General features: G+C 43.5%; 1 protein-coding gene across 1 annotated transcript in view; it reads right to left on the reverse strand.

Moving 5' to 3' along the window:
• Positions 1–24,728, reverse strand: part of RYR3 (ryanodine receptor 3) — a 555,495-nt gene that overhangs the window by 105,351 nt on the left and 425,416 nt on the right. The window contains exons 44-51 of the mRNA XM_081507033.1: positions 21,613–21,793; positions 20,327–20,438; positions 17,567–17,687; positions 12,012–12,181; positions 8,890–9,110; positions 4,619–4,709; positions 2,861–3,001; positions 1,215–1,378 (exon numbers count right to left, since the gene is read on the reverse strand). Of these exons, the coding sequence (XP_081363159.1) occupies positions 1,215–1,378; positions 2,861–3,001; positions 4,619–4,709; positions 8,890–9,110; positions 12,012–12,181; positions 17,567–17,687; positions 20,327–20,438; positions 21,613–21,793 (1,201 nt within the window). The remainder of the gene's footprint in view (positions 1–1,214; positions 1,379–2,860; positions 3,002–4,618; positions 4,710–8,889; positions 9,111–12,011; positions 12,182–17,566; positions 17,688–20,326; positions 20,439–21,612; positions 21,794–24,728) is intronic.

The raw sequence follows: 24,728 nt of genomic DNA on the forward strand, positions 1-24,728 counted from the left end.
AAGAGTCGGACACGACTGAGCGACTTCACTTTCACTTTTCCCTTTCATGCACTGGAGAAGGAAATGGCAACCCACTCCAGTATTCTTGCCTGGAGAATCCCAGGGACGGCGGAGCCTGGTGGGCTGCCATCTGTGGGGTCGCACAGAGTCGGACACAACTGAAGCGACTTAGCAGCAGCAGTTCTCCAAATCAAAACCTGCCTTCCCTTTGGCCAGCCTTAAGGTATACCACATCCCTTACCTCTTTCTTACAGCAGGTTCAATTCTATTTCCCCGCATTCACTCAGCTCAAGGCTCTGATGATGGAATGTGTATTTAATTTTCCCAAAGATGAATTATATATGTTATCAAAGCTGACAGCTCCAGAGAAGGGCTCAGGCTATGGCTCTCATCTGAGAACTACTGCTGTAAGACATAAGTCCAAGGGGTCCATAACAGGATGCCTGCTCTTCCCTGCTCATACCACAGCAGGTTTGGAGCTTTTCACTGAAAATGCAGCTGGAGATTAAGCCTGTATGCCCCATGACCCATTATCATAATTGAGACAGAATTGCCAAAGGCAAAATCGAGTAGATATTGTCTAATACTCTGTCCATGGCCTAATCACCACCAGTGAGGCATGCTGGAGAATCAGAGGGAGAAATTAAAAGGAGTTATTGTAGAGTCATTCCAAAGATCCAGCATCTGTTGGCAAAGAGCAGGTCCAGTCTCTCAAATAAGGAACCCCCCCACCATGCTGTTCTGCCCTCACATCCTGAAGTCTTGTGGGAGCTCAGCTGAGTGTTACTTAAGGAGGGGCTTTGATGTATGATGCTATTAGTACTGTACAGGCCTAATTCACAAAGAGCAAAGATTTTGTCAAAAAACTCATTAATAAATTAATTGCATCCTTTGTCAGGATACTTACAATGCCTCGGGAGACATATGTGGAGAGCATCCATTTTTTATAATAAATAAACCAACTCCACCCTCCAAAAAGAAGTGCAGAATAGAATAATGTAACACATAATCAGATATGGATGGATTAAACCTTCAGGAGTTGAGGTCAAAATCCAGCACCTGATGTGACTTTTAGTGTCAAGGGACATGACAAACAGTGTGAGAAGGGAAGGGAGAGAAGGGAGGGAAGTTTAAATTTCTGGCTTCCGTCTGAAAGAAAAACACTGGCCACAGGGTAAAATTGAGGACCAGCTTAGAGATGACTCTGGACTCACTTCACAGTGTTGATGGGTTTGGGGTCAAAGTTGCCATCTGCATCCACTGAGACCTGTTTCTCCAATGTGGCTGAAATTCTGGTATCTAAATAATCTGGTGGCAGGGCCCCCGCTATTGCACTGAGACAGGGCAGGGCCATCCGGAAAAGATCTGGGTCATACCTCTGCGAGGAGAGACAAAGACCAGGTTAGCACAGACACCAGAACCATAGCCACCAGCAGAACCACTCACCAATTGGCTGGGGAAAAAAAAAAAACAAACAAAACACATGCATTTTCCCAGGTTAACCAAAATGGGGAACATGTAAGACCTGTAATGGGTTCTAGTGGAAACTGAGGTATCCTCGTCATAGAAAAGCGACAATCTGTAAAGGCTTCAAGTCACCATTTGCTGTCGGTTGAGGAAGCTTAAATCAAGGTTTAAATCAGTATCTCGTAATTAGCTACTTGCAGGAATATCTAAAGGTTAAAGTGGTTCTCACTAGGCCAGAAAAGTCGACAAACTTGTCGGCCATAGATGGTTATAGAAACTGACCCAGCGTGTGCCTGGAGAGGGCACAGCAGCTTGGCTGGGCCCCCCAGTAGCCAATGCGGGTCACACGCTGATAGTGTCAGCAGATTGCTCAGTATCACCATTCTCTCCTAAACCTCGCCAGGAAGGAATCTCAGCTGAAACACGTAGGGTGAGGGATAACCTTTGATCTGCTTGCACTAGATCAAAGGAAGACAGGCATGAAGATCATTTAAGTGCGGGTGGTGCCGTGGTAAAGAATCCGCCTGCCAATGCAGGAGATGCAAGAAATGGAGGTCTGGTCCCTGGGTTGGGAAGATGCTCTGGAGAAGGGAGTGGCAACTCACTCCAGTATTCTTGCCAGGAGAATTTCATGGACTGGGAACCTGGTGGGTATAGTTCATGGGGTTTAAAAGAGTAGCCCATGACTGAGCACATACACACAACAAACCCCAGACTGCAGGTGTATAGCTGCTCTCGACTTCTGTATGAAAACCCGAAAAACTTTAAAGCTGGTGACCTATCTGCGGCCATACCATCCTGAATGTTACTGACTTCATCTAAAGCTGGTCACATCACAAATCTAAATATATGTTAAGGGAAAGGGAGCACATGTGAGAGTCGGGGCTGTGTTCCAATCAGACTGCACAGGAAGGCTGGGGATGCAGAGGCCCTTAGTCCTCCCCCAAGCTCCTCCTCCCCAGGGGCTGGACAGCTCCTCCCCTGAAATGTCTCCAGGGAATCCCACATCCCCACCTCAGGGCAGATGCTATGACTTCTCTAGGCTTGAACTTGGTGAAGGCAGGCGCCATATAACGGCAGGGGTGGGGAGTGGCGGTGGGCGGGGAGGGAAGGATGGGGATGAAGTCAGTCATTAATCCTGGAACCGGGAAGTATTCTTCCGATTTACTCTGAAAGTAGCTCTCCACATGTTAACTTTGTGAGTCTGGCAAGTTACCAACAAATCTCCCACCTGTCAATTGAGGGTCAGGGTAGTTGGGATAATGCATGCCATCCGCTTGCAAAGTGTTTGGCAGAGGGTGGCTGGGAATCAGCTATTCTTATGTGTAGGTGCTTGTATCACCGAGGTCCGGCCACCCTTACCCCCTCTTTGTTCCAGGAGCACTGCCATTACCTTATGGGAGAGGGAGTCAAAAATCCCCCAGAAGAGCTTCTCTGTCAGATGTAGCTCTTCCTCCACGGCCAGACCGTAGCTCCCCCAGCCTGAAGGCAGACAGTAATACTTCCAGCACTGTTCATAGTGATTCGTCAGAAGCTGGCAGGTTGAGAACAAGTGTGCACCAGCGGGGTGGGGCAGAGAAGATCCGCAGGCATCGACAGCACACAGGGAAGAAGAAAACAGCACAGACCCACCAGGAGAATGAAACCAACAATGCACATAGTTAGGCTGCCTACAGAGAGGCCCCCGGACGCCACTGGGAATGGTCTGCTCTTGTGCCTCACGAGCTTCACCCCAAACGGAATCTGCCCCATTAACTCCCATGCCTCCTAAATCACCACCAGAGGCTCCTATAAAATGGGAGAGGAACTGTTACTACTCCAACTGAGAAAATGCTACCCTCTGGAAGTGTTTGTGTTCCAGCCAGTCAGGCCTGGGGAGAATTTCTTCTGAGATCTTTGCTTGCAAATCTGGTAATGCTGATATGGGGAGGGGTGGGCAGGGAGCATGCTGTGGGTCCACGGATTTCTCCACATTGATTCTTGCCCCTGGCTTCCCTGCCTTTCACTTGAGTCTTTTGATGGTCTACCATGTTACAGCAGTTCCCCACGTGGCCAGTAGAGGGGACACGTACACTGCCAAAGGTCCCATCCCAGCAGGTGGGATCCACACCCTCCAGGAAACATGGAACAAGAGGATGGATTAAAGGCCTCTGGGAATTCTGTTTATCCCAGTAAAATGCTTCCTGAAATCTTTGCTTAGATTTTTTCTGAAAAGAAGGAAAGTTCTGTTGAAATCACTAGGCAGAATTTTCAGGTGTGGCTGACCACTGCTGACCATTTTGAATATACAACTAGAGCAAGTGCCTCAGAGATAAAAGATGAAAAACATTGCCCTTGTGGGTGACTGACTGTAGTGTCTTCTCGCCCAGGCCGGAATGCTCGCCATACCAGCAATAAAATGTTGGTAATTTGTGAGAAAATCAGGAAATAGATAATGAAAACAGGGCTCTGTGGCCTTACTTTTTACTAATAAAAGAAGTGAAAAAAATTTAAAGAAGATCTGTTACAAAGAAAAAAAAGCATAACATAGTATGGAAAAGAAAAGGGACATTTTACTTTCTGCACCTAAATGAAGAATCACAGGACTTCAAAGCTTTTTGAGATTAAAAACCTTATGAAAACCTAATTAGGGCAGGAAAGTACAAAGATCTAAGTCCCCTCACTAACCTCTGCTAAATAACAAGTAATTGGTGGAAATCGATTAAGGCAAATTGGAGCAGTTAATGAATCCAGCAGAATTATTCTTTCCAACCTCTACACTCAAGAAGCTTGTATGCTGACAACAGCTTGTATGTTGTCAGAGATTCCACAGCCCTCCACAGTGCTCTAGGGCAACTTGAAGGAGTGGGATGGGGTGAGAGGGGGGTGGAAGGTTTAAGAGTGAGGGGACATATGTGTACCTGTGACTAATTCATGTTGATGTATGGCAGAAACCAACACAATCTTGTAAAGCAATTATCCTCCAATTAAAAATAAATAAATCATAAAAAAGAAAGGGCTTGCTTTTGGAGGTTGTATTTAGTTTGCTATCAACTCAAAGGGGTAAAACCCATTTCTGATGTATTTTGCTCCTCCAGTTGTGAAGATCATGTTTTACAAGGCACGTTTCCTACGCCATAGACTGTATTTCTGTAACAACAGAGAGGTTTACCTTAAGAGGCATTTTACAGTATTCATTGAGTTGGGGTACATCAAAAACTAGACGTCGCAGGAGTTGCTGTAACATGGAAGGCCTCAAGTGACTGCAATACAGAATAAGAAAAACAAAAGAATATAATGAAAAAAAAAAAAATAAGGGAGAGAGAATGAAATACTCAGCAGCGATAACCGTATATTAGGGCTAAGCTTCAAAACACTTAGCTCCTAAATCACAAGATCGTGGATAAAACCATAGTCGATGGTAAAACACTTTAAAAATCAAGTGTAGTTAAAATGCAGAAAGAGAGAGTGGGGCTCATGGCTTGAGATCCTTAAGGTTAAATTCTAATCACCGTGTGACAGGATGTTCTGGGGTCTGTGACACTCAAAATACAGCCGCCGAGTATGGGCAAAGAAATATATATAACAGAAATACAACAGAAAGAAAGTCCAGGTGATTTTAGAACTCTCTCTACAGACTGACCATGCTCCTGAACTCTGCCAAGGAAGAAGCAAGAGGTGACCAGCTGCACAGGTGGAATCTGAGGACACCTACTGGTGATTTGAAGGGCGCTCCGAGTTACTGAACCTGAAATTCTCATTATTGAAATCATGTATTTGGGTTAAGGGTTTGTCTTCAAAAAAAAAAAAAACCCAAAACTTCTTTAAAAAGCAAATTGAATAATCAGAGAACAATGTATCAAATTATCATAGCATTCGTGGCCTTGGTATTGGTACAAGTACATTCTGATTTGGAGAAAGGAGAGATAAACCACATTGATTTAGCCATTATTTTTAGATTGCCAAAACTTTTAGAACCCTGTGGAACCTCTGGATTCTTCCCAGATAAAATACACACATAGACACAATTTGGCACATAAGTTCAGCTCACAGTCCCCTTTCCAGAGATGCCTAAGAGACAAGGAGGCAAAGTTAATAACTCTGATCTTGAATGTTAAAATGCCACAAAGATAACCTCAGAGGCATCTACTACAAGGAGGATAGATGTGAATGGAGATAGACAACAAAGCTTGTCTGTTTCACAAATTTTGCTAGAGCTGGCCTTGCGATAAAAATCCCTGGAGTGAAAAAGTCAATCATGATGTACAGCAAGTAAAAGCTTGTCTCTAAATGTAATAATCATAAACATATAAAATCACTTTTTTTACACTGTTTACCCAATCAGCAGTATCACCTTAGACCAACAAAATCAAGGAGTAAAATAAATCTCTAACTCGATTAACTCCTGACTTAACAAATAATAAAGCTAGTTAAGTATCTGTTTGCCTGCTGTTTCTAGAGCTCAGATGGCCAAGAAGAAGAGTGGAGAAGCTCCTAGGAATATAGGAATAGGGCTGTGAGCTCTAATTTTGGTTTGATATAAAATTCTAATTTTCCCAAGGTCTGGTCTGATTCTTTAAAGACATATATGCTAACATCAGTCTTGCCATGACTTAAAAAAAAACAAAACGAAACTAGGAAGCGGCTTATGCTGGGAGACAGGACTTTTGGTTTGGTTCCCAAGATACCTGGTGAGTTCAGACCTAGGAAAAGGTTGAACAAGACCTACAGCTGTGATGGATGTCAGTCAGTCAGTCAGTTCAGTCGCTCAGTCGTGTCTGACTCTTTGCAACCCCATGAATCGCAGCACGCCAGGCCTCCCTGTCCATCACCAACTCCTGGAGTTTAGTAGCTACCAGCCAATTATAGAACCAATGCCGACAGGAAGGATTTCTGTGCAGACTCACTGTTTATTCCCTTGGCCACTACTCAGGAGAAGAGTAGACGCCCAACCATATCCACCAGTCATGGGGCTCCTGCTCCTCCTTGTGCAGTGGTGGCATGGAAACCTTAGTCACCCTATTAATTCCTAGAGGCTTGTAGTGTGTTTACCAAGCGTTGTTTCCCTTCCAGGACCAACAACATTCAAATAAGCTTAATTCCCTGCCAGTTCTAATGATACTAGAATGAATGAAGTGCTGTCAGAGTATAAGAGCCTGATTTTGGTCGAGGATCTCAGAGAGAAACCCCTTTTATGGGGCCTGGGTGGATGGCCCACCCCATCCACTCCACATCCTAGGCAAATAGCACTGTGCATGACATAGCTTGACCCATAAAAGTACTGGGTTGGCCAAAATGTTTGTTTTTCCGTAATGTCTTACAGGAAAAGCTGAACAAACTTTTTGGGCAACTAACTCAATAGTTGAGGTCTATAGGCCTTAGATGACAGATGGCATATAAAGGTTAATTTTAACGAAGCATTTAAAATAGAAGGACCACGTTACATTTGAAACATAAATGTGAGATGGCCTTTTAATTTAAGGTCCTAAACAGACTGACCAATTGCTTTTTCCTAGGCAGCCCCAGTCCCACCACTGCACAGTCATCTCTAGTGTGACTAGGAAACAACCCACTCAACAAGAATCAGGGCCAGACCCAGTTGGCTGCTAAAGGGACGCCTGCTGGGCTTCATTCCAGGACAACCTACAGCAGTGACTCTCAGTCTTGGCTGCATCATGGAGTTGTCTGACGAGCTTCACAAGCTAGGGGCCTGGCTCCCATCCCTAAAGGTTTGGATTTTGGGGACTGAGGTGTGGCCTGGACACCCAGGTGATTCTAATACATAGCTGAGGTGGAAAACCACTGGCTTAAACAGCAGAGCCTGGTCTTGGACTGTGGCTGAGACTCGCCATTGGAAGAGCCCTTCTTCCTTTGATCCCACAAGATCTGATGTAGTTTTCTGACAATTCTGGGTCTCAGGGTGGCTTTACACTCTGTCCCTGGTTGCCCATCTGTGGCAGTAAACACTCCTGCCTTGATTCCCCATGGGGACTGGAGATGCCTTCTTTTCTTTGTTTCAGGTCTTGTGGGGCCTAGAGGTGGGCTGCTTTGACTCATGCTTTTATAGTCTGGCCTCTGTGTAAAGGTCTACTTACCCAGAAGGGAAAACCTGCTTCTGGCTCTAGTTTAGGAACTAAAGCATTAGTTCTTTTTTTTTTTTTTAATTTATATTGGAGTATAGTTGATTTTAGGCTTCCCTGGTGGCTCAGAAGGTAAAAAATCTGCCCGCAATGAAGGAGACCTGGGTTCGATCCCTGGGTCTGGAAGATCCCCTGGAGAAGGGAATGGCTATCCACGTCTGTATTCTTGCCTGGAGAATTCCATTAACAGAGGAGCCTGGCAGGCTACAGTCCATGGGGTTGTAAAGAATTGGACACGACTAAGTGACTAACATTACTGCTATGACTATAGTTGATTTACAATGTTGTGCTAGTTTCAGGTCTGCAGCAAAGTGAATCAGTTATATACACACACACACATGTTCTTTTTCAGCTTCTTTCCCCATATATTACATATTATATTATTACAGAATACTGAGTAGAGTTCTGTATGTTATACAGTAGGTCTTTGTTAGTTATATATTTCACATATAGTATTGTGTAATCCTAATTTACCACTTCTTAATCTGAATACTTCAGGCCTGAAAGATGGTCTCATCTCCTGGCCTACCGATCCTTAGGGCTAGAGCCTGAGCTGTCAGTCCCATGACTTCCCCAGAGCAAGAGATGAGCTTCATCAGAAAGAGCCTGTGGAGCCTGTGGATAAATTAGGAGTTTATTACATATATGTGTGTATGCGCGTGTGTGTGTACGCATGCACACACACGTGCATGCTCAGTCAGTTGTGTCCAATTCTTTGTGACCCCATGGACTGTAGCCCTCCAGGCTCCTCTGTCCATGGAGTTTTCCAGGCAAGAATACTGGAAGGGGTTGTCATTTCCTCCTCCAAGGGATCTTCCCCACCCATGAATCAAAACCACATCTCCTGCATGGTAGATAGATTCTTTACAACTGTGCCTCCTGGGAAGCCCGTGTGTGTGTGTGTGTGTTTGTGTAATATATATATATATATATACACACACATATATATATAAACAACAAGGACCTACTGTATGGCACAGGGAATGATATCTTTTAATAATCTACAGTGGAAAAAATCTAAAGAAGAAGAATATATATATGTGTGTGTATATATATATATATATATATATATAACTGAATCACTTTGCTCTACAGCTGAAACTTAACACAACAATGTAAATCAACTATATTTCAACAGAACATTAAAAAAAAAGAAAGAGCCTGTGGCAAGTAGGGGACCCAGCACAATCTTAGAGTCTGAGCATATCCTCAGACTAGATTTACCAGGTCTAGGGTTACACAATTAAATGCAGCTGACACAGACACATACACAGAGGTGAAACACATGGGAGTGTGCACTTACTTGCAAATGGCCAGCAAACACTCCTCTATGGTGTCCCTCTGAGCTTTGGTGAGGGATCGCCCCTTGGAAAGCCTGTATATTGTCTGCAGTGTAGAGTCGATCAAAGAAGTGTAGTGCTCTGTTCCGGCAAAGAGAGGGGCGCATCTTGTGAGGAGTGGGAGCACAGCAGAACATATGTACCTGTTCAGTGCCAGTGCAGCCTCGGTGGTGCTTAGGGAAACCTAAGAAAAGGGGATTGAGATGCTGGTCAGTCAAGGAAGGACAGGGCCAGGCTTCCCCTGTGCTGAGCTCATAACCAGCAGGGTAGGGAGGTGTACTCATATGAGTGTTTCACAGTGACAGACTGAACAACTGCCTACTCTGTCTAAAGAGACCTGTTTCTCTTTTGCATCTTAAATGAAAAAAAGAATCAGGTTAAAAGAAATAATAAACAAAAGAAAAGCAAAGGGTGACTGGTGCTAACTCACTCCAAATTGTCCACAAACACCTGTTTCCTTCAAGAAGAATCCCAAACCCTTGTTAAAACCAGCTGATGATCAGTCTAACCCAACACCCTTGTTGTTTGCAAACTGCCAAGTTCCTGTATTATTATTTATAATATTATTCTGGTTCTCCGTCTCTTTTCTATCATTATGGAGACTCACAAGCTGTCCTCTTGTGATTTCGAGATTAGCAAATGGTTACAGGCTCCTTGTTGACTCAGTGGTAACGAATCTGCCTGCATTGCAGGAGATGTGGGTTCGATTCCTGGGTAGGGAATATCCCCTGGAGAAGGGAATGGCAATCCATTCCAGTTTTCTTGCCTAGAGAATCCCATGGACAGAGGAACCTGGCAAGCTATGGTCCATGGGGTTGCAAGAGTTGGACATGACTTAGCAACTAAACTACCACCACCACAGGCTCAGCAAGCACTCAAACACTAATTTTGTGACAGTTTCACAGAGAGAAAGTGGAGCTCTGATCCCATCACCTAGTTTATGAGCACTGTGAGCAATCTGCAATCTGATAATTGGCATGAGGGTAAGACATCACCGAAGGGAACACACTTCTTCATGGCAAAACGTGTACGTGGAATAGAAATCTACGGCCTTCTTGAAAACTCTGCTGTAATCATCACTCACAATGTTCTCTCTGCTCATTTAGACAGGCTGGATTTAAGGAAGGCCCGCTTAGTGACACTAAATATAGCCCAAGCATGGTTAACTGTCTTTTTTTTTTTTTTTTTTTTAAGTGCAGAACTTCTAAAGAAACCTTGGGGCCCACAGAGATGAAATACCCTTACTTCCTGTGATGATCACAGCTATTATATCTCTAACATATTTCCTATAACATGATTTGATAAGCTGTTTTCTTTAAATGGTACATATTTCTGGGTGTTTCTATTAATTATCAAAAGTTTGCCTTCTAGGAGCTGCAGTAATCAAATGGAAAGAAATAGCTAATCTTCCACATTTATTGCTTTAAAAGACATAGTTGGAAGAGCTTTGATGCCAGTGGCTTAAAAGTTTTCAAAAGAGAATGTATGAAAATGCATGTGCTGAGAAACCGAATACAAAGCTTCTTTTGTGGAAGTTAGTGTGTAGATAAGCCTATGATTTGAACACCAAATTCTAGAAGATTATTTGGTGCTTATCTGATTTATAAACAAGGTGAACCCTTTGATAAGGAAATTTGGGAATATCCCACAAGTTGATTTTTTTTTATTTCTTAAATCAAAGAACTTATAAGAAAGCTCAAAAAAAAAAAAAAAAAAGCAGTGGAAGCTTTTAATTGTTTTAATTTTACAAAACAGCCATATGCCCCTAATGCCTTCATGGATATATCATTTCTTACCTCCATGCCGCAGAGAGGGATGGAATGCCCATTCAGATTGGGGCTCATACTGCTTTCCACTTCTGGGTGACTTCATCCATTTCTAAGTAACTCGTTCAAGTGGAATTCACCCCAGTTAAGGTACTGGCTAGCTGACCACCCCTCACTGGAGCTCAGACTTTGATTGCTGTTGGACACCAGGTGGTGCCTTTGAGAAATTTTATAACTGACCAAGAAGATATGCCAGTGGCTCTTTAAAAACAACCCTGAGGGTCCAGTGGTTAAGAATCCACCTTGCAATGAAGAGGGTACTGGTTCGATCTCTGGTACAGAAGATCCCACATGCAGCAGAGCAACTAAAACCATGTGCCACAACTGCTGAGCCTGTGCTCTGACGCCCTCGAGCTGCAGCTGCTGAGCCCATGTGCACCTAGAGCCTGTGCTCGGCAACGAGAGAAGTCTCGACAACAAGAAGCCCGTGTAGCACAACTAGAGAGCAGCCCACGCGCAGCAACAAAGACCCAGCGCAGCTAGATAAATAAATAAACAATAATACAAATTAAAAACAACACTAAGCTGGTCAATATTTGTTTTAAAACTTAAGCTGATCTCATCGGTCTTTCCTCCTTAAACCCAGAACTTCTAGTGTTCTATCTCTCTGCTTCGTCCTGACGTGGAGCACCCGGCATTCCTGTTTTCTAACTCCTGGGCCTCCAGTCTTGACGTCTGTCGATGACGGAGTACCCTACCTCACACTTGACTTCCAAACTTGGATTTGTACGTGGCCTGTTACATTGACCTTGTCATGCCCTGAGCTTCAGACTATCCTTCCTGATGGTCAGTGCATATAACTTAAGGAGTCAGAGTAGGAAGAATATTTCCAGCCTAGCATGCTTGCCAGCCATCCTTCTTCATAAATGATAGAGCCGTGGTTGTCATGTGAGGGTGACTGTGTCTCCCAGGGTACATCTGGTGAATTGCTTTGGGGTGTGTGCTACTGGTGTGTAGTACCAGTAGAGGGCAGGAATGATGCTAAACACCCTGCAACGCACCACTCCCTGCCACCACCACAACAGTGCCGAGGAAACTGCACTGGACGGAGCTAGATTGAATATCTCAGGTCCAGTTTACCTACATTTAAGTCTCTGGACCAGGAAATTCAGATCCTCCATTTCTTGTTTCTCTATTTTCTCACTCTTTAAAGCAAGCTACTAATATGTGACCAGGGAGTGGATAGACCCTTCACTTCTAATTCCAATATTAATCGCTTACAATGATGAAAAAACAATTTTCTCATTTTAACCACTTACCGTATCTAGAGAGGCAGAGGATCTTAAGTCAGGTAAAAATCCAACTTCCAGCAGGTGGAGCAGAAAAGTTTGATCCTTGATGCCATACACACGGTCCAAGAACAGTACCATGGGCGCCTTGTGGTCGGGGCAGAAGTTGGCTGCCATATCTGGTTCAGTGACCGACCCATCTGAAAGAAACAGAGAGAATGTCATGTTCCCTTTTCTATCTCCACAGCCTCAAATGGAACACAGAGCTTGTCTGTCTATGGCTTGTTCTCCTGACAAGAAACAGTAATTTCTGAAATAATACAATGCTGTGCTACAGTCAGTTTATAGTGGCTTGGAAGAGTTGATTGCTAAAATTTCAGGAATTTAGTGAGCCCGTTATTAGAGATGTCCATTATTAAAATTATAGTTTGTAATTAAGTATATTCTAAAACATGACAAATATTCAAAGCTTATCACTTTCCCAATTATTGTACTATAATCTATATTTGATTTTATTTACATCTATTGTATTTATATGTTGGAAATACAGTACAGCAGGGTGCTATGTGAATTCTCTGTCCAACTCTATGCTCAGCGATATCACATTGGGAGCTTGAGGTTGGTGAGCAAATGCCAGGAGTCAGGGCTTGATTTACTGCTTTGTTCAATGATGACATAAAAAGGGGAGGGAGAAAAATGTAAGGCAGATTAAATTGAAAACTATGTCATGCTTATAAGCACTGCAACCTAAATAGCACAACACTGAGGACATACTCTTTCAGTATTTAGTAACTATTATCTGATTTCGGTGAAATTTAGATCAGAAAATCATTCAAGAATTGTAACCTTATTTTAATAAAAAGGGTCAAAAGTGAGGAAAATGCCATGAAGAAAAGAAAAATTTCTCGACGTGGAGAACAAAAAGGATCTCTAAAGTGGGTAAAAAAGAAAAAGTCTTCCTCCTACAGTTTAGTTAAGACCAAAAACTAGGAAAGAGAGCCCCTGAATGATCAAGCTAAAGTCACAGCTTATATAAATTCTGTAAATTCTGTACTTCATAAGGCACCCCAAGAGTTGCAAACATTTGGTGCTATCCAGCCCAAAACCTAATTCAGCCCAGGCATCTATGCAGGACTCTGGGAGAACAAGGAGAGGACTCCTTCCAGACAGGACGCTGCATGCGTCTCCTCTCCTGAGCACTAGGGAGAGCTGTTTATGAACAGGTGAGGCTGAATTAATCTCTCAAACATCTGGTATTCTGAAGACAGAACTTTTATGGCATGGAAAATCCCATGGACGGAGGAGCCTGGTAGGCTGCAGTCCATGGGATCGCGAAGAGTCGGACACGACTGAGCAGCTTCACTTTCACTTTTCACTTTCATGCATTGGAGAAGGAAATGGCAACCCACTCCAGTGTTCTTGCCTGGAGAATCCCAGGGACGGGGGAGCCCGGTGGGCTGCCATCTATGGGGTCGCACAGAGTCGGACACGACTGAAGCGACTTAGCTGCAGCAGCAGCAATGAGTGTTCTGTGTTCAAAAAGTTTGGGAAACATTGAGTTCAACATTTATCTTCTTTACCACATGATTTCTCAGAGGCTTCATGTGATATATTCAAGAATGATGTCACCAAGATGGGGGGAGTAGAAGACCACAACCTTGATCTCCCCACAAAGTTCAGCTAATCCGTGGACAACACCAGCTTTGGGAGGGCTTAGGGAGGGCTCCACTCAAGAAACTGCAGCAACATTTGTTGTTCAGTCACTCAGTCATGTCCGACTCTTTGTGACTCCAGGGACTGAGGCACACCAGGCTTCCCTGTCCTTCACTATCCCCAGGAGTTTGCTCAAACTCATGCCATTGAGTTGGTGATGCCATCCAACCATCTCGTCCTCTGTTGCCCACTTCTCCTCCTGCCCTCAATCTTTCACATCATCAGGGTCTTTTCCAGTGAACTGGCTCTTTGCATCAGATGGCCAAAGTATTGGAGTTTCAGCTTCAGCATCAGTCCTTCCAATGAATATATAGTGGAACAAAATATCTGAGAGTAAGTGCACAAAGGGGGAGGGAAGGGTGGCTTCATGCTGCCTGCATTCTTCAGGCTGGCACTGCTCAGTGCCAAGAAGGAAACTCCTCAACTAGAAAGAGTTTCTTTTGCCAGTTAGTGAGAGTAGGGTGTGTGATTGGTTTCCAGAGCCTTCTGGGGCACTGCATGAAGGACCAGCTTTGGTTTCACCCCACCCAGAGAATGGTAAAGCTGAGATGCCTAGAGACACCTAAGAACAGGAAAGAAGGCAGGGGTGACCAGTATCAGCCACACAGTAGGAGACCCCCTGTTCCCTAGGGACCTGCTTGCTGAGGACCCAGCAGCTTTTGGCACTGAAGAAACCAAAAGCCAGCACAGCCGCCACAAAATCCGGATTTCACAGGATTCTGTCCCATCGGTTTGTGTGTTCACAGATGCCCAGTCACTTGACTCTCTCCCCATTGCTCCCGAGCAACAGCCAGAACCTCAAATCTGCATCAGCAGCCAGCCCCAGCCTCTGTGATTGTGCAAGTATGAGACACCTTCGAGACTCCTTCAGCTGCAGGGTTAGCCACTCCAGCTGTGCACCTGCATGCTGCCAGCCCAGCACCTATTCTGGGCCTTCACTGCTGTACATGCACCCAGGTGAGACCCAGCAGGGTCTCCCCACATGTCATTGTACCCACAGCTGGCTCTGGTCTTTGCTGCTAGCCCCACCCTTGCCACTACATGTGTGTCTGCAGCTGGTCCCTGCAAATGTGTGTACCACTGGCTCTGGACACCGCCACCACTGCCTGCCCTGGTCCCTAGCTGCTAGACCTGAAGCACTGCTTAGGGCCCCGACAGCCCTTTCAGTCACGGAGGACCCCAGGCAGCACTGGCCAAGAACCACGCAGTCGTCAATATTGTTGACCCCAGGGGCCCGAGTCAACAAGACATCATGTGCTGTCTGGACCTGAAGTTGCCTTACATTCCTGTACCAGAAGAGCCCCACCTGAAGATGAAGGTCTTTCTTTACCAAAGGTAGTCCATACAGTCTGGAAGAGGTAACTGCTTCCTCAAATGCACAATTCCTATGCAAGGCTATGGGGCTCATGAAGAACAAGAAAAACATGCTCCACAAAAAGAACACAGCAAATGCCTAGTAACTGAAACTAAACAAAGAGCGATGCATGAATTGCCTGACAAAGAATTTTAAATAGTTATTCTAAAGATGCTTAGAGAGCTACAAGAGAATCCAGATAAACTTAATGATATAGAGAAAACAGGAACAAAAATATAAGTTCAACAAAGTGATAGAACAAAACATAAAAAAAAAAAAACATTAAAAAGAACAGAAAAGAAATATTAGGGTTGAAGAATATAATGACTAAATGGAAAAATTCAATAGAGAGCTTCTTCAGGACCAAGCAGAAGAATCAGTCAACTCAGAGACAAATGACTTGAAATTATCCGGTAAGCAGAACAAACAGAAAAAAAAAATGAAAAAGAATGAAGAAGGTCTACAGGGTTTAAGGGACACCATTAAGAGAAACAATTTACCTATCACTGGAGCCCAGGAGAAAAGAGGAAGAAAGAAGCAGGAAGCTTTTTTTTAAAGAAATAATGGCTGAGAATTTCCCAAACCTGAGGAGATATTTGGACATCCAAGTTTATAAAGCTAATAAGTCATCCTCAAATTTCAAGCCCAAACCATCTTCTCTAAGATACATTATAATAAAATTGTCCAAAATCAGAGATGAAGAGAATTTGAGAAGGCAACTTACAGAATGCAATAAAATATTTGCAAATCATATATCTAATGAGGAGTTAATATCTGAAATACATAAGGAACTCAAAAGCTCAACAACAAGAACAAATGATCTGATTTAAAATGGGCAAAGGACCCAAACAGATATTTTCCGAAGACATACAACTGGCCAACAAATACATGAAGAGAGGCTTAACACACTCACCATCAGGAAAATGCAAATCAAAACCACAAGGAAGTATCAACTCACACCCATCTGAATGATTATTAAAAAAAAAAAAAACGGGATAAAAAATGTTGGTGAGGATGAGGAGAAAAGGGAACCCTTGTTGGTGGTGGGAATATACATTGTGCAGCCACTATGGAAAAAGTGTTGAGTTTCCTCAAAATCACAAACAGAACAACCAAATGATCCAGCAATCCCACTTTTGGATATATAGCCAAAGGAAACAAAATTAGCATCTCCAAGAGGTATCTGCATCCTTATGTTGATTGTAGCATTACTCACAATAGCCAAAGCATAGAAAAAAATAGTCTAAGTGTCCACAGATAGATGGATAGAGAAAGTGTGGTATATACATACATATGGACACACACAGACACACAGAGGGTAACACTATTTAGCTATAAAAGGAGGAAATCCTGCCATGTGTAGCAACATGCATGGATCTTGAGGATATAATGCTAAGTGAAATAAGTTAGAGAAAGACAAGCATTGTATGAGCTCATTTATATACTGAACTCATAGAAAGTGAGGGCAGATTTATGGTAACACTACATGTTGGGGGAAGTGAGGGAAATGGAAGATGTTGGCCAAAGGGTACAAACTTTCAGTTATAAGACGAGTAAGTTTGGGGGATCTAATGTACAGCATGGTGACCATAGTTAACAACGCTGTATTGTATACGTGAGAGTTACTATGGGAGTAGAACTTAAATGTTCTCACCATAACAACAAATGATGGCTATGCAAGGTGAAGCATGCACTTACTTACTTTATTTTGATAAACATATCAAATCATCACACTGTACATCTTAAACTTATACAACATTATATGTCAGTTATATCTCAATAAAGATAGAAAAATGTGGTATATCCCAAGATTTCCCAAACTTATTTGACTCCAAACCCCTTGTTAACATGTACAGCAATTAGTATCCTTTACCAAAATGTCTCACGGAACACCAGTGTGGGAAACACTGCAGCAGAATCATGCTATCTTTTCAATTTTTCTATCAGCCAGGAGTACAATAACTGGATAGTAGGTGGAGGGACATGGAGAGCCTCTGTGTTTTGGGGAGAGTATAAGTTTTGTAAGGTTAACACGGACTGATGCCCAAAGTCATGAGAAGCAGTGGGAGAAGTCCCTTTATGGTCTATGGCAGTGAGGTGCATAGCACTATGGCCAAGGGAGCCTGGGTCAGACCCTATCCTTCCATTGCCCCGGCTGGCTGCACAGTTTGGGGGCACAGAGGCAAAGGGGATGGGAGGTTTGGGGAGAGCTCCTGTTGGTCCCAGTCCATCAGCCTCCCTCCAGACGACTGGAGTTCAGAAGACAGTGAGGTCTGGACTAGCCGTATTTATGGGACATGGAGTAGGGAAGTCTCAACCCAAAGGGGGAGAGACAGCAGCCATCTGGAGCTGGGAGGAGAAAACTCCTCACCGCCAGAAAAAGAGCAAGATAGTGTCCCTATGAAGCCTGCCCTGCAGTAGGCGGCAGGGAGGATCCCTGCACTGCGCACAGGGTCCTGCTGCTAGCGGGCGGCCCTGGGGAGGCTGGCAGGACTCCGTCTTCAGTCACTTCCCTTACCTTTGTTCAGGGAAGGCAGTTTCAAGGGGATGCTGATGATTCCAACTAAGTCCTCGGTGGGAACCAGGGAGCGCAGGATGGATCTGATCCGGATGGCTTCTCCCTTCCCTGTCTGGATAAGCTGCAAGGTAGGTTTGGAGAGTAAGATAAATGAGGTTCCCATACGCCCACCCCACCCCACCTTCAAACCTTGGGCAGTAAAATGATTCTTCTTGTGGGGGGATGGGATGGGTACACTTCTATGTCTCCCTAATTGTTCTAGACATGGGTGGCAACAGAAAAAAGAAGCGCTTTCTCTTGATTTTCTAGGAGAGGTGCTACTGAGGGAACAACTCTGGCCAAGGAGGGCAAGTGGATTCCTTTGCTGTGATAGCAACAGTCGTGTAGTCTCAGCAGTGAAGGCAACCTGTTGTTGGGTCTCAGTGTGACTGCAGTCCCGGGAGCTCTCGGTGGCCATGACAAGAGTGGTGACAATGTGGCCATGATTCCAGACCCTGGAATTCTGCTAAATGTGGACATGACTTAGGTGTTTTGGTTTCCTAAAAAAGTTTGATTAATGCTGGGAATAGGGCAACAAGAGAGGTATAGACGATGTCAGAGAGAACTTCAGCTTCTCAAGGGAGTTATTTGGGGATGGATAACCTGATTCTTATGGCTATGGTGGGCATGTACACAGCCACATCCTCCTGGATGTGGGGGTAGCAGGCACGCTTCTGGGCACAGGCTTGTAGATGGCAATGGAAGTGTCATGAGCTCAGGACTGAGCTTACCCAGGAGGTAGCTGGGTGACATGCTGGGACACAATGCTTGCAGGATCAGAGACAAGGGAACACCTATGTGTGACCCTAGCTGTGAGCACGGGCAGCTGTGAGTGATGACTGCATCACCCCTTCCCCTTACTCACACAGGAAGGGCCACAGGAGAAGAAGTATGTGTATGTGTTTATGAGGTTGAATCTGAGGGGCAGTAAGCGAGGAAGAAACTCTCTCCCAGGTGGGGCTCTGAGGGTTTAGCTACCCCATGTGGCCAGTCTTCCTGGGACAAGGCAAACTGTGTAACCTGCTTTGTGAAGAGATGAAAGGTGATCAAGGAAACTGACCCCCCCACCCTAAGACAGTAGGACACCTGAGAATTTCCCTAGCTCCCTTTCATTTTCCTTCATTTGTTTAACAGCACAGGAATGGAAAGATGGGCCTATGTGGGTAAGGTGCTAGTTCTACAGGAGGAACTAGAAACTATAACAAGTTAAGAATGCTGATCAGCTTCCCCTTTGAAGATTTAGATTTTCTTTTCTCTACAGTACTTTTTTGGAGAAGGAAATGGCAACCCATTCCAGTATTCTTGCCTGGAAAATGTTATGGACAGAGGAGCCTAGTGGGCTACAGTTTATGGGGTCACAAAAGCACACAGTACTTTTACCCTAGATTCTTCCATACTGGAACAGTTCCCCTAAACACTTGTAGATAGATTTCCAAAGAGGCTACATTGTTAAGTAGATAATACCATGACATACAGGAAGAAAGATAAGAGTGAATGCTTTAATGCAGTGTCTTTCAAACTGTAGTCTTGACCAACTAGTGGGTCGTAAAATCAGTTAGTGGATTGTCACCAGCATCACAAAGCATGAAATATATTATTAGATTAGAATAGAAAATATTAGAGTGCATTATCCATAGTAAGGATAAGTTTTGTTTCTGGAACGTATGTATACTAGGTTGCAATGTAAATGATACTAAGTTGGTCAACAAGTTTGTTTAGAAAAACTTGTTACAGAAAGACCCAAATTATCTTGTTAGCCAACCCCAAATTTCTTACTGTGATCAAAATAATTTTTTTGGTCAAAAAAGTCGAAAGCCACTATTTAAATCAATACTACCTTTTCATTAGCATTAAATACAACATACCCACTGTTATCTTGGCAGTGACCAAATATACAACATCATCAATACCAGAAACCACAATTTATATCACCCTAGTCTGCATTGCAAGTACTTTTAGGAGACACTGGCATAATCCAAATGCAGTGAACACTGTGGAGAAAGCACCTGAGCCCTGAATGAACAAACAGTTCTATTAAAGAGTTACCAAGTATTTTTTAAATATAAGAAGCTAAGTCTTCTGTTTTCCTACAAGAAGCAATTATTTCCTCTCTCACTTAATAATGTGAGACTTTATGAGAAATAAGGCTACTAGTGTCTCCACCCCCAGCAGAGATGGAAAAGGGAAGGTGAAAACACAACTTTGAAAGCGCAAATTCAGTTTGACACTGAATGTTTGAGAAGACATCTCATAAAAATAGAATCATCTTTTCCAGTATGTCTGCAAGGCTTACCACTGGGAAATAATCAAATACGAATCATGACTACCTTCCTGATACCTAACACCATGGTCATCAAGAAAAGATTTTCCATGTGGAATGTCCTGACAGAGACAATCATGAAATCAAGTTGGTCATATCGTGACCAGGCTGATGTGCAAGGAAATGTAATTTTTGGAAGCTTCTGAAACAAGAATACGTAACAGATATGCCCTACTAGGGTCACAGAAATCACACAACTCAGAGATTTTCCCAGGAGTCATTCCTTAGAAAGCTGTAGAACCAGGTACCAGAGGCAGAAACTACTTTTGATTTTGGCTAGAAGAAACAGAGAGAAAGGCACGTTCACACATGCCAGGGACAGAAGAAGAAATGACCTTCATGAAATCTACCATGTTCCTGATTCCAGTCCCTCAAAGCTGCTCTGGGAACTCATCACTTACGTGCATCTCAGGAGCACAGCGGCCCAGCAGGTCTATAAGAGCCGAATAAAATGACATGATTGCATTGCCCATGTGCACAATCTCTTCTTCATCTTCATCGTCCTCTGTGCTGCTGAGACAGAAGCAACACAAGGAGGTGTAAGGAAGTCGTGCAGGTGGGACTGTGTTCGAGACACGACATGGAAATACTTTCTCTGCTCACCCTGGGCATCACGCATCCTTTCCACTGGACTCTTTCTCTCCCTCCAGCTGTCAATGAGGTGGCTTAGCTCAGCAAGCTCAAATAACCCAAATATATTCCCATGAATTTAACTGACATGAGTGGCTTATGCAGACTACACACACTCATGGAGCAGCACTGTGACCCCCAAAATGTCCACCAACCATTCCATCCATTTTCCTGCTAGGTAGACATGGAAAGCACATTGGAGAGAAGTCAGGAAGGCCCTGGCTCTGATGCTAAGAAGCTATATGACTCTGGGCCTCAGTTTTTCTCACGTTACATGAGGAAGTTGGGACAGCTTATGTTTTGGGTTCTAACTCTACCAGATCACCTACCAGAAATGATGACGAGAAAAAAAAGCCCCTGGCTGGAGTTATAGCCCAAGCTCTACTGAGTTATATCCCTTCTCTAGATTCTGGGGTCTAATCTAGAGGCTGTGATAAAAGGGAAATGGTCACAAGACATAGTGAAAGGAAGGTCACAAGGCCGATAACGTACTAACTATATCTTTAACTGTTAAATTCCAAGATTAGTAGAGCTGCGATTTTTCACATTTTTCAGCTTTCTTTTTACCTCAAGAATCAAATCAGACACTTTCAGAAGAGGAAATAGAGGTTGCTACTTCTTTTTAAAAGTTTGAGAGGTATGAGGTGAAAGACTGGGGTTCAAAACACTGAAGGGGACAGGCTGGAGTTAGAGAGTGATCGGAAGCTTGTTGGTCCAGACCTCTTAGCCCAGATACAGTTTCCTCTGGTGGGGATGCCATAGGGAGGGGGGTGGGGTGTGGTGGGGGCTGAGCTTGCAACTTCTTGATTTGCCAACTGACCTGATTGGAGCAGGGGAAACGGAAGGCAAGGAAGGTAAAACCGATCACGAAGCTTCCTGGGAGAGTCAAGATAACAAGCTCACAAAGTGATCTAAGCTGTTTGAGCAACAGCTGCAAAGAGCCTGTGCTTCTTCTACCAGGGAGAGGTTATTGATTCTTGCTTTATCATTTGTGTACTGAGAATATTGGGGAGCTCACCAACCGTACGGAGGCCAGAAGGCAATTCTATTCACTTACACTTCCCTCTTGTAGCCCTGTGAGGGGAGGTCGAGGGCTGGGTTCTCAGAGATCTTAATGGCGCCTTGCATGGCCGCCAACAGACCATTTCCTCCTTCACCCCGCAGGGCAGGGCCGAAGCACTCGGGGCGTCTGATGAGCAGCTTGACCACGACACTAGCGTTTTCTTCCACACTTTCACCTAAGGGAAAGAGGCATTATTACCATCTCACTGGAGAGGGCGACCTCAGAACTGATTTCATTTTTTTGGCCATGCCATATGACTTACAGGACCTTAGTTTCCCGACCAGGAATTGAACCTATGTTCCCTGCAGTGAAAGCGTGGAGTCCTAACCACTGGACTGCTGGTGAAGTTGCTCAGAATTGATTTCTAATTGATAAGGCTGGAAGAACAGTATTTGGTTTAGCTTATCACATACTCTTAACATTAGCGGGTAATACTGATGCAGAGAAAGCTTTGATAAATTAGGTCAGAATCTATTTATCTGAAGTATTACAATTAACCAGTATTAGAACAGAGTCTTGCTTCTCAGTTCAGGATTTTATGCTGTTCACATTATTTCACTATATTTAGGTCCTCAGAGGGCAAGAAATACACTACTGCATCTACCATGGATTATTGATTAATTCACAAGTGATTTAGAGAATAAAAGACCTTTATATCTTTATTAACTTCCTTGGGGTGCTTAATAGGTATTTCCTTGCTTCTTTGAGATGAGGTAATAGGGTAATTCAAGCTGCTAGCATCTGGAGAGGTGACATGCCTCAGCTGTAATCTCTGGGGTATGTCTCTCTTGGGGATGACAGTGTTAGTTGCTCAGTCGTGTCTGACTCTTTGCGACCCCATGGCCTGTAGCCTGCCAGGTTCCTCTGCATCATGGGATTTTCCAGGCAAGAATACTGGAGTGGGTTGCCATTTCCTTCTCCAGGGGATCTTCTCAACCCAGGGATCCAACCTGAGTCTCCCGCATTGCAGGCAGATTCTTAACTGTCTGGGCCACGAGGGAAACTCTCAGGGATGGATCTCAGGGCATTTCTGAAATCATTTATCTGGGTAAGAATCTACTTGGTAAAGTTGTCTTGGTTATTCTTAGAATACCTCTGTGGGGAGCTAAAGATTGAATGACTGTATTTGCTGGTATTTCTCTTTGGAAGAAACCGTAGATAATTAAGATAGGGTATCGCTTCCCAAATAAGTGATTAAGCAGTGAGCTGTCACATGTGGACAGGGATCGCCAATGCTTCTGAGTCAGTTTTATAATCAAAAGTAGTTTTATAGCTTGTTCAAACAATTTCATGGGACATACTTTCTGTCTCAGTGTCTCACGCAAAATCTTAACTTGCGTCTGAGAATTCACCCCTGGGCCAAACCTCAAAGACAAGGGTTTTTGACACTGTACTGGATGAAACCTGAAGAAAAATATTTTTATAAAATTACTAGATGTTATTGGGGGATTCAATTCTATAATAGAGGTTACATCTTGATACGCTGTTGTATTAATTATTTATCCTTGCATTAAAAATTATCTTCAATCTTAGCAGGCTAAGACTAACTATTATCTCATAGTTTTTGTAGTTTAGGAATTTGGGAGTGACTAAGCGAGGCGGCTCTGGCTCAGGATCTCCTGTGAGGCTGCAGTAAAAATGTCAGCCAGGGCTGCCGTCTTCTGAAGGCTTGACTGGACATGGAGTATCAGCTTCCATGCTTACTCACATGGCTGTGAGCAGGAGGCCTCAACTCCTCACCATGCGACCTCTTCATAGGGCGGCTTGAATGTTCTCATGACATGCCAGCTGGCTTCCCACAGAGCAAAGGATCCGAGAGAGAGCATCAGGGAGAAGCTGTAATATCTTTTACAACCTTGTCACATACTGTCACTTCTGCTATATCTTATTCATGAGAAGTGGTTCACTAAATCCAGTTCGCACTCAAAGGCAGAAGAAGTAGGCTCCATCTTTTTGAGGAAGGTACATGGAAGAATTTATAGACACATTTTAAAACTATCACAAGAGTTTAAATTCTGTGTAATGAACATTTTTATGAATCAACTTAAAGTGGCGCATTTTAGCAAATCCCTGTGTGAGTAGGCACACTGCACCAGCTCACCAAGTCTCATTTGTCCTGTTGAGATACTTGTGCCTCTTCTAGTTTTAGGGTGAGTCTGTTAGTCTTACCTATGTGCAGAGATTTCTTCCATCGTGTCCACAGTATTAGCAGGGCTGAGCTTGCTTCCAAATACTTGAAATTAACTTGTGCCCACTCAAAGTCACATGTGAAGACACTGCTGTGTCTCACAGCCCTGGACAGTCTACCAGTATTCCTGGTCTAAGCGTGGCCTGCTGACATCTTCTCTTATCACATGACCTTCTATACCACAGGTAAATTCAAGATTGTTAAGTATACACCAACATAAGTTTTAGAACTCTGTAATTAGATTTAGAATAGAGTTTCACTAAACTGAATTTATACAGCCCATCAGCATGCATTCACTATTTTACAGCTCAATCCTTCAAGAAGAGACTAAATTTTTTTGTAAAGAAGTTTTTCTTCAAGTTTCATCTAATATAGTATCAAAACAGAATTTGTTTTTAACTAAACCAGAATCCATGTGAAGAAAATTCTCAAGAGATGCTAAAAGGGTAAAATAATCACAATAATGACCTGGTAGAATCAGGAAGGAAAGGAACCCAAGGGGAGGTTGACATTGTACTGTTTACAGAGGAGTTCAGATAAAAAAGTGATGTTAGTTCTAAGGACATGTTTTCCATGAGGTGAACCTAGCATTTATACATGATAGAGTTTATTCACAGAGGGATACTTAAAGAAAAGCACCAGGAGAATCAGTATATTTGAAAGCAAGTATTTTTAGTTACAGATGTAACCCACAGTTGACTACTTTCAAATATTGTTGGCCCTCAACACCTATCAGATAGCACATATATCTACACTCCCAGTTGTCATTTCCTATTACAAGAATAATGAAGCTAAAACTTTGACATTTTAAGTGTCAAAAATGGAGGAAAAAACTCAACCCTATTAGTCAAGCTTATTTAAACACCGTGCTCAGATTCTTTCAGTTCTCAGAATGGAAACACTTATGGGTCAACCCTTGTCT

Source organism: Giraffa tippelskirchi, chromosome 7 (assembly GCF_054371585.1).
Source record: "Giraffa tippelskirchi isolate mGirTip1 chromosome 7, T2T-mGirTip1v1.2.pri, whole genome shotgun sequence".
Lineage (NCBI taxonomy): Eukaryota > Metazoa > Chordata > Mammalia > Artiodactyla > Giraffidae > Giraffa > Giraffa tippelskirchi.